This window comes from Cherax quadricarinatus, unplaced genomic scaffold (genome assembly GCF_038502225.1).
Source record: "Cherax quadricarinatus isolate ZL_2023a unplaced genomic scaffold, ASM3850222v1 Contig12, whole genome shotgun sequence".
In the NCBI taxonomy this organism is placed as follows: Eukaryota; Metazoa; Arthropoda; class Malacostraca; order Decapoda; family Parastacidae; genus Cherax; species Cherax quadricarinatus.
Window position 1 is genome coordinate 308,929 of NW_027195038.1, and position 16,917 is coordinate 325,845.

The 16,917-nt window shown below is 44.6% G+C and overlaps 2 protein-coding genes across 2 annotated transcripts in view; one reads left to right on the forward strand and one right to left on the reverse strand.

Annotated features, from left to right (window-relative positions):
- The window catches only part of Mybbp1A (MYB binding protein 1a), a 102,548-nt gene extending 101,179 nt beyond the window's left edge, over positions 1–1,369 (reverse strand). The window contains exon 1 of the mRNA XM_070079742.1: positions 1,116–1,369. Within this exon, the coding sequence (XP_069935843.1) occupies positions 1,116–1,268 (153 nt within the window). The 5' untranslated portion in view covers positions 1,269–1,369. The remainder of the gene's footprint in view (positions 1–1,115) is intronic.
- Positions 1,370–10,376: 9,007 nt separating this feature from the next.
- Positions 10,377–16,917, forward strand: part of LOC128685839 (uncharacterized) — a 69,409-nt gene continuing 62,868 nt past the window's right edge. The window contains exons 1-2 of the mRNA XM_070079743.1: positions 10,377–10,431; positions 14,134–15,122. Coding sequence (XP_069935844.1) covers positions 14,440–15,122 — 683 coding nt within the window. The 5' untranslated portion in view covers positions 10,377–10,431; positions 14,134–14,439. The remainder of the gene's footprint in view (positions 10,432–14,133; positions 15,123–16,917) is intronic.

Sequence of the window (16,917 nt, forward strand, 5' to 3'; positions counted from 1 at the left end):
AGGCTGTGGTCACCCTCCAGTACCCAGCCACCAGGCTGTGGTCACCCTCCAGTACCCAGCCACCAGGCTGTGGTCACCCTCCAGTACCCAGCCACCAGGCTGTGGTCACCCTCCAGTACCCAGCCACCAGGCTGTGGTCACCCTCCAGTACCCAGCCACCAGGCTGTGGTCACCCTCCAGTACCCAGCCACCAGCCTGTGGTCACCCTCCAGTACCCAGCCACCAGCCTGTGGTCACCCTCCAGTACCCAGCCACCAGGCTGTGGTCACCCTCCAGTACCCAGCCACCAGGCTGTGGTCACCCTCCAGTACCCAGCCACCAGGCTGTGGTCACCCTCCAGTACCCAGCCACCAGGCTGTGGTCACCCTCCAGTACCCAGCCACCAGGCTGTGGTCACCCTCCAGTACCCAGCCACCAGGCTGTGGTCACCCTCCAGTACCCAGCCACCAGGCTGTGGTCACCCTCCAGTACCCAGCCACCAGGCTGTGGTCACCCTCCAGTACCCAGCCACCAGGCTGTGGTCACCCTCCAGTACCCAGCCACCAGGCTGTGGTCACCCTCCAGTACCCAGCCACCAGGCTGTGGTCACCCTCCAGTACCCAGCCACCAGGCTGTGGTCACCCTCCAGTACCCAGCCACCAGGCTGTGGTCACCCTCCAGTACCCAGCCACCAGGCTGTGGTCACCCTCCAGTACCCAGCCACCAGGCTGTGGTCACCCTCCAGTACCCAGCCACCAGGCTGTGGTCACCCTCCAGTACCCAGCCACCAGGCTGTGGTCACCCTCCAGTACCCAGCCACCAGGCTGTGGTCACCCTCCAGTACCCAGCCACCAGGCTGTGGTCACCCTCCAGTACCCAGCCACCAGGCTGTGGTCACCCTCCAGTACCCAGCCACAAGGCTGTGGTCACCCTCCAGTACCCAGACACAAGGCTGTGGTCACCCTCCAGTACCCAGCCACCAGGCTGTGGTCACCCTCCAGTACCCAGCCACAAGGCTGTGGTCACCCTCCAGTACCCAGACACAAGGCTGTGGTCACCCTCCAGTACCCAGCCACCAGGCTGTGGTCACCCTCCAGTACCCAGCCACCAGGCTGTGGTCACCCTCCAGTACTCACCTGGCTGTTGAGTTTAGCCTCCACATGCTTGAGGATGATGATGGAGGACTGGGACTGCCGGAGTACATCCTCCACCACCAGTCTCTCAAAAGCGGTGAGTACATGACGAGGAATCCTCCTCGTCCTGGCTGAGTACACCTTCCCAGCCGCCATCACTGTTTACCTCAGCACGTGTACTCTGTTGGGTGTTAGGGTTCCTCCAGCCAGAGTACTGTGTTGGGTGTTAGGGTTCCTCCAGCCAGAGTACTGTGTTGGGTGTTAGGGTTCCTCCAGCCAGAGTACTGTGTTGGGTGTTAGGGTTCCTCCAGCCAGAGTACTGTGTTGGGTGTTAGGGTTCCTCCAGCCAGAGTACTGTGTTGGGTGTTAGGGTTCCTCCAGCCAGAGTACTGTGTTGGGTGTTAGGGTTCCTCCAGCCAGAGTACTGTGTTGGGTGTTAGGGTTCTTCCAGCCAGAGTACTGTGTTGGGTGTTAGGGTTCCTCCAGCCAGAGTACTGTGTTGGGTGTTAGGGTTCCTCCAGCCAGAGTACTGTGTTGGGTGTTAGGGTTCCTTCAGCCAGAGTACTGTGTTGGGTGTTAGGGTTCCTTCAGCCAGAGTACTGTGTTGGGTGTTAGGGTTCCTCCAGCCAGAGTACTGTGTTGGGTGTTAGGGTTCCTCCAGCCAGAGTACTGTGTTGGGTGTTAGGGTTCCTCCAGCCAGAGTACTGTGTTGGGTGTTAGGGTTCCTCCAGCCAGAGTACTGTGTTGGGTGTTAGGGTTCCTTCAGCCAGAGTACTCTGTTGGGTGTTAGGGTTCCTCCAGCCAGAGTACTGTGTTGGGTGTTAGGGTTCCTCCAGCCAGAGTACTGTGTTGGGTGTTAGGGTTCCTCCAGCCAGAGTACTCTGTTGGGTGTTAGGGTTCCTCCAGCCAGAGTACTGTGTTGGGTGTTAGGGTTCCTCCAGCCAGAGTACTGTGTTGGGTGTTAGGGTTCCTCCAGCCAGAGTACTGTGTTGGGTGTTAGGGTTCCTCCAGCCAGAGTACTGTGTTGGGTGTTAGGGTTCCTCCAGCCAGAGTACTGTGTTGGGTGTTAGGGTTCCTCCAGCCAGAGTACTGTGTTGGGTGTTAGGGTTCCTCCAGCCAGAGTACTGTGTTGGGTGTTAGGGTTCCACCAACCAGAGTACTGTGTTGGGTGTTAGGGTTCCTCCAGCCAGAGTACTGTGTTGGGTGTTAGGGTTCCTCCAGCCAGAGTACTGTGTTGGGTGTTAGGGTTCCTCCAGCCAGAGTACTGTGTTGGGTGTTAGGGTTCCTCCAGCCAGAGTACTGTGTTGGGTGTTAGGGTTCCTCCAGCCAGAGTACTGTGTTGGGTGTTGGGGTTCCTCCAGCCAGAGTACTGTGTTGGGTGTTAGGGTTCCTCCAGCCAGAGTACTGTGTTGGGTGTTAGGGTTCCTCCAGCCAGAGTACTGTGTTGGGTGTTAGGGTTCCTCCAGCCAGAGTACTCTGTTGGGTGTTAGGGTTCCTCCAGCCAGAGTACTGTGTTGGGTGTTAGGGTTCCTCCAGCCAGAGTACTGTGTTGGGTGTTAGGGTTCCTCCAGCCAGAGTACTGTGTTGGGTGTTAGGGTTCCTCCAGCCAGAGTACTGTGTTGGGTGTTAGGGTTCCTCCAGCCAGAGTACTGTGTTGGGTGTTAGGGTTCCACCAACCAGAGTACTGTGTTGGGTGTTAGGGTTCCTCCAGCCAGAGTACTGTGTTGGGTGTTAGGGTTCCTCCAGCCAGAGTACTGTGTTGGGTGTTAGGGTTCCTCCAGCCAGAGTACTGTGTTGGGTGTTAGGGTTCCTCCAGCCAGAGTACTGTGTTGGGTGTTAGGGTTCCTTCAGCCAGAGTACTCTGTTGGGTGTTAGGGTTCCTCCAGCCAGAGTACTCTGTTGGGTGTTAGGGTTCCTCCAGCCAGAGTACTGTGTTGGGTGTTAGGGTTCCTCCAGCCAGAGTACTCTGTTGGGTGTTATGGTTCCACCAACCAGAGTACTGTGTTGGGTGTTAGGGTTCCTCCAGCCAGAGTACTGTGTTGGGTGTTAAGGTTCCAGCAACCAGAGTACTGTGTTGGGTGTTAAGGTTCCAGCAACCAGAGTACTGTGTTGGGTGTTAAGGTTCCAGCAACCAGAGTACTGTGTTGGGTGTTAAGGTTCCAGCAACCAGAGTACTGTGTTGGGTGTTAAGGTTCCAGCAACCAGAGTACTGTGTTGGGTGTTAAGGTTCCAGCAACCAGAGTACTGTGTTGGGTGTTAAGGTTCCAGCAACCAGAGTACTGTGTTGGGTGTTAAGGTTCCAGCAACCAGAGTACTGTGTGGGTGTTAAGGTTTCACAAACTAGAGTACTGTTTGGGTGTTAAGATTCCACCAACCAGAGTACTGTGTTGGGTGTTAAGATTCCACCAACCAGAGTACTGTTTGGGTGTTAAGGTTCCACCAACCAGAGTACTGTTTACCTGGAGAGTTTACCTGGAGAGAGTTCCGGGGGTCAACGCCCCCGCAGCCCGGTCTGTGACCAGGCCTCCTGGTGGATCAGAGCCTGATCAACCAGGCTGTTGCTGCTGGCTGCACGCAAACCAACGTACGAGCCACAGCCCGGCTGATCAGGAACTGACTTTAGGTGCTTGTCCAGTGCCAGCTTGAAGACTGCCAGGGGTCTGTTGATAATCCCCCTTATGTATGCTGGGAGGCAGTTGAACAGTCTTGGGCCCCTGACACTTATTGTATGGTCTCTTAACGTGCTAGTGACACCCCTGCTTTTCATTGGGGGGATGTTGCATCGTCTGCCAAGTCTTTTGCTTTCGTAGTGAGTGATTTTCGTGTGCAAGTTCGGTACTAGTCCCTCTAGGATTTTCCAGGTGTATATAATCATGTATCTCTCCCTCCTGCGTTCCAGGGAGTACAGGTTCAGGAACTTCAAGCGTTCCCAGTAATTGAGGTGTTTTATCTCCGTTATGCGCGCCGTGAAGGTTCTCTGTACATTTTCTAGGTCAGCAATTTCACCTGCCTTGAAAGGTGCTGTTAGTGTGCAGCAATATTCCAGCCTAGATAGAACAAGTGACCTGAAGAGTGTCATCATGGGCTTGGCCTCCCTAGTTTTGAAGGTTCTCATTATCCATCCTGTCATTTTTCTAGCAGATGCGATTGATACAATGTTATGGTCCTTGAAGGTGAGATCCTCTGTGTGGATGTTAAGGTTCCACCAACCAGAGTTCTGTTTGGGTGCTAAGGTCCCACCAACCAGAGTACTGTTTGGGTGTTAAGGTTCCAGCAACCAGAGTACTGTTTGGGTGTTAATGTTCCAGCAACCAGAGTACTGTTTGTGTGTTAATGTTCCAGCAACCAGAGCACTGTTTGGGTGTTAAGGTTCCAGCAAGCAGGGGTGTCACTAGCACGTTAAGAGACCATACAATAAGTGTCAGGGGCCCGAGACTGTTCAACTGCCTCCCAGCACACATAAGGGGGATTACCAACAGACCCCTGGCAGTCTTCAAGCTGGCACTGGACAAGCACCTAAAGTCAGTTCCTGATCAGCCGGGCTGTGGCTCGTACGTTGGTTTGCGTGCAGCCAGCAGCAACAGCCTGGTTGATCAGGCGCTGATCCACCAGGAGGCCTGGTCACAGACCGGGCCGCGGGGGCGTTGACCCCCGAAACTCTCTCCAGGTAAACTCCAGGTAAACTGTTTGGGTGTTAAGGTTCCAGCAACCAAAGTGCTGTTTGGGTGTTAAGGTTCCACTAACCAGAGTACTGTGTTGGGTGTTAAGGTTCCAGCAACCAGAGTACTGTTTGGATGTTAAGGTTCCACCAACCAGAGTACTGTGTTGGATGTTAAGGTTCCAGCAACCAGAGTACTGTTTGGGTGTTAAGGTTCGAGCAACGAGAGTACTGTTTGGGTGTTAAGATTCCACCAACCAGAGTACTATTTGGGTGTTAAGGTTCCAGCAAAAAGAGTACTGTTTGGGTGTTAAGGTTCTGTCAATCAGAGTACTGTTTGGGTGTTAATGTTCCAGCAACCAGAGTACTGTTTGGGTGCTAAGGTTCCAACAATCAGAGTTCTGTGTTGAGTGTTAAGGTTCCAACAACCAGAGTACTGTTTGGGTGTTAAGGTTCCAGCAACCAGAGTACTGTTTGGGTGTTAAGGTTCCAGCAACCAGAGAACTGTTTGGGTGTTAAGGTTCCAGCAACCAGAGAACTGTTTGGGTGTTAAGGTTCCAACAACCAGAGTACTGTTTGGGTGTTAAGGTTCCAACAACCAGAGTACTGTTTGGGTATCAAGGTTCCAGCAACCAGACAACTGTTTGGGTGTTAAGGTTCCAGCAACCAGTGAACTGTTTGGGTGTTAAGGTTCCAGCAACCAGAGAACTGTTTGGGTGTTAAGGTTCCAGCATCCAGAGTGCTGTTTGGGTGTTAAGGTTCCAGCAACCAGAGTACTGTGTTGGATGTAGGTACCTGGGTATTAGTCACCTTACACTTGGAGTCACTATTCACTTATCAAGCAAATAGGTTCCTAGGTGTTAGTGGACTGGTGTGGGTGGCATCCTGGGGGGACAAGACTGAAGGATCAAAATGGAAATAAGACAGACAGTCCTTGATGTCACACTGACTTCTTTGAATTATCCTATTCATATTCATATTCATATTCATATTCATATTCATATCACTCGACCATAACACAAGACACAGATCTCTTTTTGATGTATCTTGTGTCCATATCACACTGTAAAAACTCTATGCACATAAAGGGACCCACAATGTTCTGGAAATGAATTCCAGATTTTGGGGCCCTTTATGTGCATAGAGCTTTTACGCAGGATACATAAAAAAGAGATCTGTGTCTTGTGTTATGGTCATGTGTCTCGTTAAGGTTGGTGAGGAGAAGTTTGAGGGGAAGGTTTATGTTTGTGTGTATTGTTCTATGTATGTAGTAGGCACATGAATAAGTATGGATGTTATTAATGGTGAGCAGATTTAGACTTTTGAAAATTAGTGGAGTATGCTGGCGGCAGTGGGAATTTGTTATCATTCTGTTTTCAGCTTTTTGCTGGGTTATTACGGTCTTAGGTGATTTAATGTTGTTGACCCCCATGCACAAATTCCATATGTGAGATAAGGGTAGATGAGTGAGTGATACAGTGCCAGGAGAGCTGATTGTGGAACATAGTACCGTATCTTTGATAGAAAATCTTAGAGATTTTCTTGGAAATTTGTTGTATATGTGTCTGGAATTTGAGGCTACTGTCTACCTGGAGAGACCTGGAGAGAGTTCCGGGGGTCAACGCCCCCGCGGCCCGGTCTGTGACCAGGCCTCCTGGTGGATCACAGCCTGATCAATCAGGCTGTTACTGCTGGCTGCACGTAAACCAACGTACGAGCCACAGCCCGGCTGATCAGGAACCGACTTTAGGTGCTTGTCCAGTGCCAGCTTGAAGACTGCCAGGGGTCTGTTGGTAATCCCCCTTATGTATGCTGGGAGGCAGTTGAACAGTCTCTGGCCCCTGACACTAATTGTATGGTCTCTTAACGTGCTAGTGACACCCCTGCTTTTCATTGGGGGGGATGTTGCATCGTCTGCCAAGTCTTTTGCTTTCGTAGTGAGTGATTTTCGTGTGCAAGTTCGGTACTAGTCCCTCTAGGATTTTTCAGGTGTATATAATCATGTATCTCTCCCTCCTGCATTCCAGGGAATACAGGTTCAGGAACCTCAAGCGCTCCCAGTAATTGAGGTGTTTTATCTCCGTTATGCGTGCAGTGAAGGTTCTCTGTACATTTTCTAAGTCAGCAATTTCACCTGCCTTGAAAGGTGGCCCGGTAGCCTGGTGGCTAAAGCTCCCGCTTCACACACGGAGGGCCCGGGTTCGATTCCCGGCGGGTGGAAACATTCGACACGTTTCCTTACACCTGTTGTCCTGTTCACCTAGCAGCAAATAGGTACCTGGGTGTTAGTCGACTGGTGTGGGTCGCATCCTGGGGGACAAGATTAAGGACCCCAATGGAAATAAGTTAGACAGTCCTCGATGACGCACTGACTTTCTTGGGTTATCCTGAGTGGCTAACCCTCCGGGGTTAAAAATCCGAACGAAATCTTATCTTATCTTATCTTAATATTCCAGCCTAGATAGAACAAGTGACCTGAAGAGTGTCATCATGGGCTTGGCCTCCCTAGTTGATACAATGTTATGGTCCTTGAAGGTGAGATCCTCCGACATGATCACTCCCAGGTCTTTGACGTTGGTGTTACGCTCTATTTTGTGGTAAGAATTTGTTTTGTACTCTGATGAAGATTTAATTTCCTCGTGTTTACCATATCTGAGTAATTGAAATTTTTCATCGTTGAACTTCATATTGTTTTCTGAAGCCCACTGAAAGATTTGGTTGATGTCCGCCTGGAGCCTTGCAGTGTCTGCAATGGAAGACACTGTCATGCAGATTCGGGTGTCATCTGCAAAGGAAGACATGGTGCTGTGGCTGACATCCTTGTCTATGTCAGATATGAGGATGAGGAACAAGATGGGAGCGAGTACTGTGCCTTGTGGAACAGAGCTTTTCACCGTGGCTGCCTCGGACTTTACTCTGTTGACTACTACTCTTTGTGTTCTGTTAGTGAAGAAATTATAGATCCATCGACCGACTTTTCCTGTTATTCCTTTAGCACGCATTTTGTGCGCTATTACGTCATGGTCACACTTGTCGAAGGCTTTTGCAAAGTCTGTATATATTACATCTGCATTCTTTTTGTCTTCTAGTGCATCAAGGACCTTGTCGTAGTGATCCAATAGTTGAGACAGACAGGAGCGACCTGTTCTAAACCCATGTTGCCCTGGGTTGTGTAACTGATGGGTTTCTAGATGGGTGGTGATCTTGCTTCTTAGGACCCTTTCAAAGATTTTTATGATATGGGATGTTAGTGCTATCGGTCTGTAGTTCTTTGCTGTTGCTTTACTGCCCCCTTTGTGGAGTGGGGCTATGTCTGTTGTTTTTAGTAACTGTGGGACGACCCCCGTGTCCATGCTCCCTCTCCATAGGATGGTAAAGGCTCGTGATAGGGGCTTCTTGCAGTTCTTGATGAACACGGAGTTCCAAGAGTCTGGCCCTGGGGCAGAGTGCATGGGCATGTCATTTATCGCCTGTTTGAAGTCATTTGGCGTCAGGATTCCTAGGAATTTTCCCTCTGTGAGTCTTGTGATGGGTGACCCATTTAGTGTTATGTTAAGTGGAACATTTGCAGCTCCGGTTACAAACTGAATGAAATAGGTACCTAAATAGGTATCTAAAGTCGGTACCTGACCAGCCGGGCTGTGGCTCGTACGTTGGATTGCGTGCAGCTAGCAGTAGCAGCCTGGTTGGTCAGGCCATGATCCACCTTGAGGCCTGGTCACAGACCGGGCCGCGGGGGCGTTGACCCCCAGAACTCTCTCCAGGTAAACGTCAGGTAATTTAGGGTAAGTTTATCCGTCATCATCCAGGTAGATATTTTCTGCAATTCAGCTGGAATATTGCTGCACACTAACAGCACCTTTCAAGGCAGGTGAAATTGCTGACCTAGAAAATGTACAGAGAACCTTCACGGCGCGCATAACGGAGATAAAACACCTCAATTACTGGGAGCGCTTGAAGTTCCTGAACCTGTACTCCCTGACTCACGAAATCGTAATGACACGATTGCAAACAAACCATACCACGGGCGGGATTTGAACCCGCGGTCAGAGAGTCTCAAAACTCCAGACCGTCGCGTTAGCCACTGGACCAGCTAGCCACAATAAGATTCGTCCAACTAGGTGGCTAACACGACGGTCTGGAATTTTGAGACTCTCTGATCGCGGGTTCAAATCCCGCCCGTGGTATGGTTTGTTTGCAATCGTGTCATTACGATTTCGTGAGTCATGTTAACGGCTTTGAGGAGACTTGAGCTAGAGTTCGTCACGGCCACGCTAGCTGGAGATTCGTCTGTAAAAACTTGCATTTGTGGTCACAGTGGTGCCTATGCTAACCTTCCTATGGTGTAGAAATATACCTAGTTGGACGAATCTTATTGTGGCTAACTGGTCCAGTGGCTAACGAGACTGTCTGGAGTTTTGAGACTCTCTGACCGCGGGTTCAAATCCCGCCCGTGGTATGGTCTGTACTCCCTGGAACGCAGGTGGGAGACGAAAGCAAAAGACTCGGCAGACGATGCAACATCCCCCCAATGAAAAGCAGGGGTGTCACTAGCACGTTAAGAGGCAATACAATAAGTGTCAGGGGCCCGAGACTGTTCAACTGCCTCCCAGCATACATAAGGGGGATTACCAATAGACCCCTGGCTGTCTTCAAGCAGGCACTGGACAAACACCTAAAGTCGGTACCTGACCAGCCGGGCTGTGGTTCGTACGTTGGATTGCGTGCAGCCAGCAGTAACAGCCTGGTTGATCAGGCTCTGATCCACCAGGAGGCCTGGTCACAGACCGGGCCGGGGGGGCGTTGACCCCCGGAACTCTCCCCAGGTAAACTCCAGGGAATTGACAGTGTTGGCGAGTATGGCTGGGTTTCTGTGTGATAAGACGTATGTAGTGTCATCTGCAAATAATATGGGTTTGAGTATCTGTGATGCATTCGGTAGGTCATTAATGTAGATGAGAAAGAGGAGTGGTCCAAGGACGCTTCCTTGTGGGACTCCTACTGTGACTGGTTATGTGGAAGAGTTTGCACCCTCCCTACCCCCGGTTATTCTGAGTGGCCAACCCTCTCTACCCTGGGTTATCCTGGGTGGTTAACACTCCCTACCATGGATTATCCTGGGTGGTTAACACTCCCTACCCTGGGTTATCCTGGGTGGTTAACACTCCCTACCCTGGGTTATCCTGGGTGGTTAACACTCCCTACCCTGGGTGGTTAACACTCTCTACCCTGGGTTATCCTGGGTGGTTAACACTCCCTACCCTGGGTTATCCTGGGTGGTTAACACTCCCTACCCTGGGTTATCCTGGGTGGTTAACACTCCCTACCCTGGGTTATCCTGGGTGGTTACCACTCCCTAGCCTGGGTTATTCTGGGTGGTTAACACTCCCTACCCTGGGTTATCCTGGGTGGTTAACACTCCCTACCATGGATTATCCTGGGTGGCTAACACTCCCTACCCTGGGTTATCCTGGGTGGCTAACACCCTACCCTGGGTTATCCTGGGTGGTTAACACCCTACCCTGGGTTATCCTGGGTGACTAAAATTCGAACAAAATCTTATCTTATAGTGAGGTTAAAGTGTTTCACGGGCAGGAGGGTTCAATACGGTGTTAGGTGTCAGTGGCCCTATAAACCATCAACAATAAGGAAAACATAATGGTAATAATAATTAAAATCAAAAGATTATTACTTTTCTAAGGTTACAATGTGTGTTTACATTTCATAATTTGATTGGTACAAAGAAAACCATTACCATGCCGAGGCATTTTGGGCATAACCTTAAGAGTAGAAGAAACCTGCAAGTGTTGTAGAGAAGATATTCACCAGCTGCTGTGAAACTGCTGTTGTACTGTTGTTATACTGCTGTTATATTGTTGTTTTACTGCTGTTATACTGCTGTTATACTGCTGTTATACTGCTGTTATACTGCTGTTATACTGCTGTTATACTGCTGTTATACTGCTGTTATACTGTTGTTATACTGTTGTTATACTGTTGTTATACTGCTGTTATACTGCTGTTATACTGTTGTTATACTGTTGTTATACTGCTGTTATACTGCTGTTATACTGTTGTTATACTGTTGTTATACTGTTGTTATACTGCTGTTATACTGCTGTTATACTGCTGTTATACTGCTGTTATACTGCTGTTATACTGCTGTTATGATGTTATACTGCTGTTATACTGCTGTTATACTGCTGTTATACTGCTGTTATACTGCTGTTATACTGTTGTTATACTGTTGTTATACTGTTGTTATACTGCTGTTATACTGCTGTTATACTGCTGTTATACTGCTGTTATACTGCTGTTATACTGCTGTTATGATGTTATACTGTTATACTGTTGTTATACTGCTGTTATACTGCTGTTATACTGTTGTTATACTGCTGTTATACTGCTGTTATACTGTTAGTTATACTGCTGTTATACTGGTGTTATGCTGTTATACTGCTGTTATACTGCTGTTATACTGCTGTTATACTGCTGTTATACTGCTGTTATACTGTTGTTATACTGTTATACTGCTGTTATACTGCTGTTGTACTGTTGTTATACTGATGTTATACTGTTATACTGTTGTTATACTGCTGTTATACTGTTGTTATACTGCTGTTATACTGTTATACTGCTGTTATGCTGTTATACTGTTATACTGCTGTTATACTGTTATACTGCAGTTGTACTGTTGTTATACTGCTGTTATACTGTTGTTACACTGCTGTTATACTGCTGTTATGCTGTTATACTGTTGTTATACTGCTGTTATACTGCTGTTATACTGTTGTTATACTGCTGTTATACTGTTGTTATACTGCTGTTATACTGTTGTTATACTGCTGTTATACTGCTGTTATACTGCTGTTATACTGCTGTTATACTGCTGTTATACTGTTGTTATACTGCTGTTATACTGTTGTTATACTGTTGTTATACTGCTGTTATACTGTTGTTATATTGCTGTTATACTGTTCTTATACTGTTATACTGCTGTTATACTGTTGTTATGCTGTTGTTATACTGCTGTTATACTGCTGTTATACTGTTGTTATACTGCTGTTATACTGCTGTTATACTGCTGTTATACTGTTGTTATACTGTTATACTGCTGTTATACTGTTATACTGCTGTTATACTGTTATACTGCTGTTATACTGTTATACTGTTGTTTTACTGCTGTTATACTATTGTTATACTGCTGTTATACTGTTGTTATACTGCTGTTATACTGCTGTTATACTGCTGTTATACTGTTATACTGCTGTTATACTGTTGTTATACTGCTGTTATACTGCTGTTATACTGCTGTTATACTGTTATACTGCTGTTATACTGTTGTTATACTGCTGTTATACTGCTGTTATACTGCTGTTATACTGTTGTTATACTGCTGTTATACTGCTGTTATACTGCTGTTATACTGTTGTTATACTGCTGTTATACTGCTGTTATACTGCTGTTATACTGTTATACTGCTGTTATACTGTTGTTATACTGCTGTTATACTGCTGTTATACTGCTGTTATACTGTTATACTGCTGTTATACTGTTGTTATACTGCTGTTATACTGTTGTTATACTGCTGTTATACTGCTGTTATACTGCTGTTATACTGTTGTTATACTGCTGTTATACTGTTATACTGATGTTATACTGTTATACTGCTGTTATACTGTTGTTATATTGCTGTTATACTGTTGTTATACTGTTGTTACACTTGTTGTTACACTGTTGTTGTTATACTGTTGTTATTATACTCTTGTTGTTATACTGTTGTTACACTGTTGTTGTTATACTGTTGTTGTTATACTGTTGTTGTTATACTGTTGTTGTTATACTGTTGTTGTTACACTGTTGTTGTTATACTGTTGTTGTTATACTGTTGTTGTTATACTGTTGTTGTTATACTGTTGTTACACTGTTGTTGTTATACTGTTGTTGTTATACTGTTGTTGTTACACTGTTGTTGTTATACTGTTGTTGTTATACTGTTGTTGTTATACTGTTGTTGTTATACTGTTGTTGTTACACTTGTTGTTACACTGTTGTTGTTATACTGTTGTTGTTACACTGTTGTTGTTATACTATTGTTGTTACACTGTTGTTGTTATACTGTTGTTGTTATACTGTTGTTCTTGTTACACTGTTGTTGTTATACTGTTGTTGTTACACTGTTGTTGTTATACTGTTGTCGTTATACTGTTGTTGTTACACTTGTTACACTGTTGTTGTTATACTGTTGTTGTTACACTGTTGTTGTTACACTGTTGTTTATACTGTTGTTATACTGTTGTTGTTATACTGTTGTTATACTGTTGTTGTTATACTGTTGTTACACTGTTGTTATACTGTTGTTGTTACACTGTTGTTATACTGTTGTTACACTGTTGTTGTTATACTGTTGTTGTTACACTGTTGTTGTTATGCTGTTGTTATACTGTTGTTGTTATACTGTTGTTGTTACACTGTTGTTGTTATACTGTTGTTGTTACACTGTTGTTGTTATACTGTTGTTGTTATACTGTTGTTGTTGTTACACTGTTGTTGTTATACTGTTGTTGTTACACTGTTGTTGTTATACTGTTGTTGTTATACTGTTGTTGTTGTTACACTGTTGTTGTTACACTGTTGTTGTTATACTGTTGTTATACTGAAGTTTGAGGTAATCAGTCCCTCAACCTGGAATCGATGTGTTCAGTCCATCACTCTTGTAGGAAGTGCAGCATAGGGCCAGAGAGGTGGCTTATATACTGCGGTGAGATGAGTTGAAGCAGGAGGAGGCGGGATCACAGTGGGACCTGCCACTAGTGTAAGTAGGTCGTCGTCCAAAGGTTGCGCAAGCGTTGAAGTCTTTGTACCAAGATCCCATGATGTTGCAGTGTCCTACAAGAGTGATGGACTTCCTACAAGAGTGATGGACTGAACACATCGATTCCAGGTTGAGGGACTGATTACCTCAAACTTCTCCTCTCCTTACCCATTTCTACTTTGTATTGGACTGATGAAGCCACTGTGTGGCAAAACGTTTCTTCAATAAAGATTCCCCTGTGTTGCATAAGTGTCTCAATTCTTCAACTTGTCAGTTTTCTAAACCATTCATGACAACACATTTGTTCCTGATAAGGTATATTCCGTGTCTTTGTCACCTCCAACATCAGACTCCCAGTATGACACTTAGGAGTCAGTTCACTTTTGTATGATAAAGTTTTTTCTTACCAGCAATTAAATTTTCTTAAATGCATCATGTAAGTGGTATAGATCCTGTCACTTAGGTTTATTATGATGCCAATTACATTGTATTTTAAATGTTTAATCTACATATTTTGATTCTACTATATATGTTTTTTTTATTTTCAGTTGTATAAATTCGGCACAGAAAACTACCATTGGCTGAGGATCCATTACCAACTTTGAGGCTTTTTTTTTGGAATCATTTCTTCATTAAAGTTTCTTTTAAACATGACGATACATAATACAAGTAAAAGAACTGATGCCAGATACTACAAAGAACACTCCTGATGAGCTCCAACACTGCTGTTCATCACAGAACCAAGGTTATGCTAGGATAGGGTGAGAAAGAAAGATGGATTCTTGTATACTATAATAGTCTGACCAGTACTGGTGACATATTTGCTTATAAAATTAGTATTCAGAAGAGTCATAATGCAAGATAAAAGAGAGAAAGACAGGAAGCTTAATAGAGCAAGTCGAGTGTATCCTTCAAGGTCTAGGAGAGCTGCATCATCCATAGAAAGTTCTGTTGAACAAGACAGATGTGTCTCGGAGTATGGAGGCAGCTGTGTGCGAGCTGCAACGCCATGCAACATAGATCTTCCTTCCTGTAACGTGAATAGCAAAGACACAACTATATCGCAGAGTTTTTTTAGTGATAGTTTATCCTCAGCATTGAAGGTTTCTTTAGTGGAAGTACACCGTACTGATGCTGACATTCTTGCAAATTTTACTTCAAGAGTAATGAATACAGATTTAAACACTGTCACCAACCAAACTCTGGCATTATCTCAGAATCCAAAAGCTGTATTAAATGCAGAGCATAAATTCAGTAAATCTTCTGCAACTCAAGCTTGTAAAAAATCCCTCTGTGATAAATTAAAGAAAGAAAATCTAATTAGGAATGTCAAAAAATGCAGACTTAAGTCCTTAAAGTGGGATGAGGCTGAGAGTCCTGAAAAGTTGAAACGTCCTCAACATCAAATTGTTGGGTTCCTGGAAGATCATGTTGAGTTTACTTCTGAGTGGACAGAAGCCAGTGATGCAAGACGCAGGTACACTCCATCAGTACTAGAGTCAACACTGGATGGAAGTATTGTTAAGGGAGCTAGAAGGTATGTACTATACCATATAAGTCAGCTTATTATATACTGGTTTTTTATATAAGTGTGATTAAAAAAGTGTGTTGAAAAATAACTAGCACATACTGAGAAGGCCATTTCACATGCTATTGATTTTCCATGTACTTTATCATTTATGAAAAATTGCACTATATAGAGGAACTTCATAAGAGAGTTGCCTTTACTGTGCTGCTATGTATAAATAATCTCATTCATCCTCAGTGATGAGGCATAAGTTCATAACTATCACAATACAGTTTGGTAGTAAGAAGGCAAATAACTGCCACAACTTGAGGGACACCAGTTGAAATCCCACTTTTACTGAAAATGTCACAGTAACAATGGGCTTTCAACCAGGGGCATATATTGTGTGTTAGGTGAGCACTGCACATGCACCAAAGATGGTAAATTCATCATAAATATTAAGCTCACTCAATAATAAAATCATGGATCATAATGGGAAACTAATATTTCTGTCTCCTGTCATGCAATATTGTGACAGTTGTTGTGCACACCCCACAACTAGTTGTATCATGAGTAGTGCACACTGTGACAATAATCCATCATACACCACTGCTTTCAATATGTTCTAAAGTATCACCTTTTTTTTTTTTTTTTTTTTTTCAACAAGTCGGCCGTTTCCCACCTATTTATGTATAAACAATATATCATGTCAAAATAAATTTGTATTTGTATTTATCACTTCAAATATGTGATCATCTAAATCCGTTTCCCTCAATTCATATTGGGATTAATTCTCATAAGCAAATACGTTGTTCTAATTAAACCTAATACGTATGTAAACCTGCCATACAAATAGGTGAGACAGTCAAAAAACTGAATGACTTCTTTCATGAATATAGGATTCACTCTAGTAAGTGAAATCCCTATCTGCCATGCCCAAGTTGGTTATTACTTCACTGAAAATTGACCAATCTCTGTACCTATTACCAACTAAAGTTAATTCATTAGTAAATTCTCTAAGAAACAAAGCAGGAAACAAAGGTAATATATCACTGCTAATAAACAAGAAAGCTACTAACATGCTGTCACCTATCATTGCAACATTGTTCAACAAATCATTAGAAACCAAAACTTTCTTAACATAATTAAGCTAGCAAGGGTTACTCTACTCCACAAAGGTGGTCACTTGACAGATATCAACAATTACATGCCAGTTTCTAACTTGCCATTGTTATCTAAAAATTTTAAAAGAATTGTACTCATTCACATCTAAGCATAATTTACTTAATCCTTGGCAGTTGAGGCCAGGAAAAAGTATAAATGATGCCATAACGAAGATGTTGATTCAATCCATTTATCTCTTCAAAATAACTATCCAATGGGCTTTTTTTTTTTTTTTTTTTTTTGCTACAGTAGCAAGCAACATCTTGCTGCTTAAATTAGAGCTTTATGGAATCAGTAGCCATGGTCTCTCACATTGAAAAAGTCCTACCTTAACAACAGTCACTAACATTTGAACATTAATGATACTACCTCATCTAATCAACTTATAATTCAAGATAGCATCCTTTTCCTTCTACTGTTTCTTATCTATATCAGTGACTTTCCTAAGTCCTCTCAGGAACTTTAATCAATTCTGTTTGCAAATGGCACACTCAGTAATAACAAGACTTACATAATGTTTGCACACAAAGATAGTAATATACCAATGAACACAAGGGTAAATAATACAATCATTAACCCTTAACCCTTTGAGGGTCGACAGGCCCTCTCCGAGACTCGTTCTCAGGGTCGGCCAAATTTAAAAAAAAAAAAAATAATAATT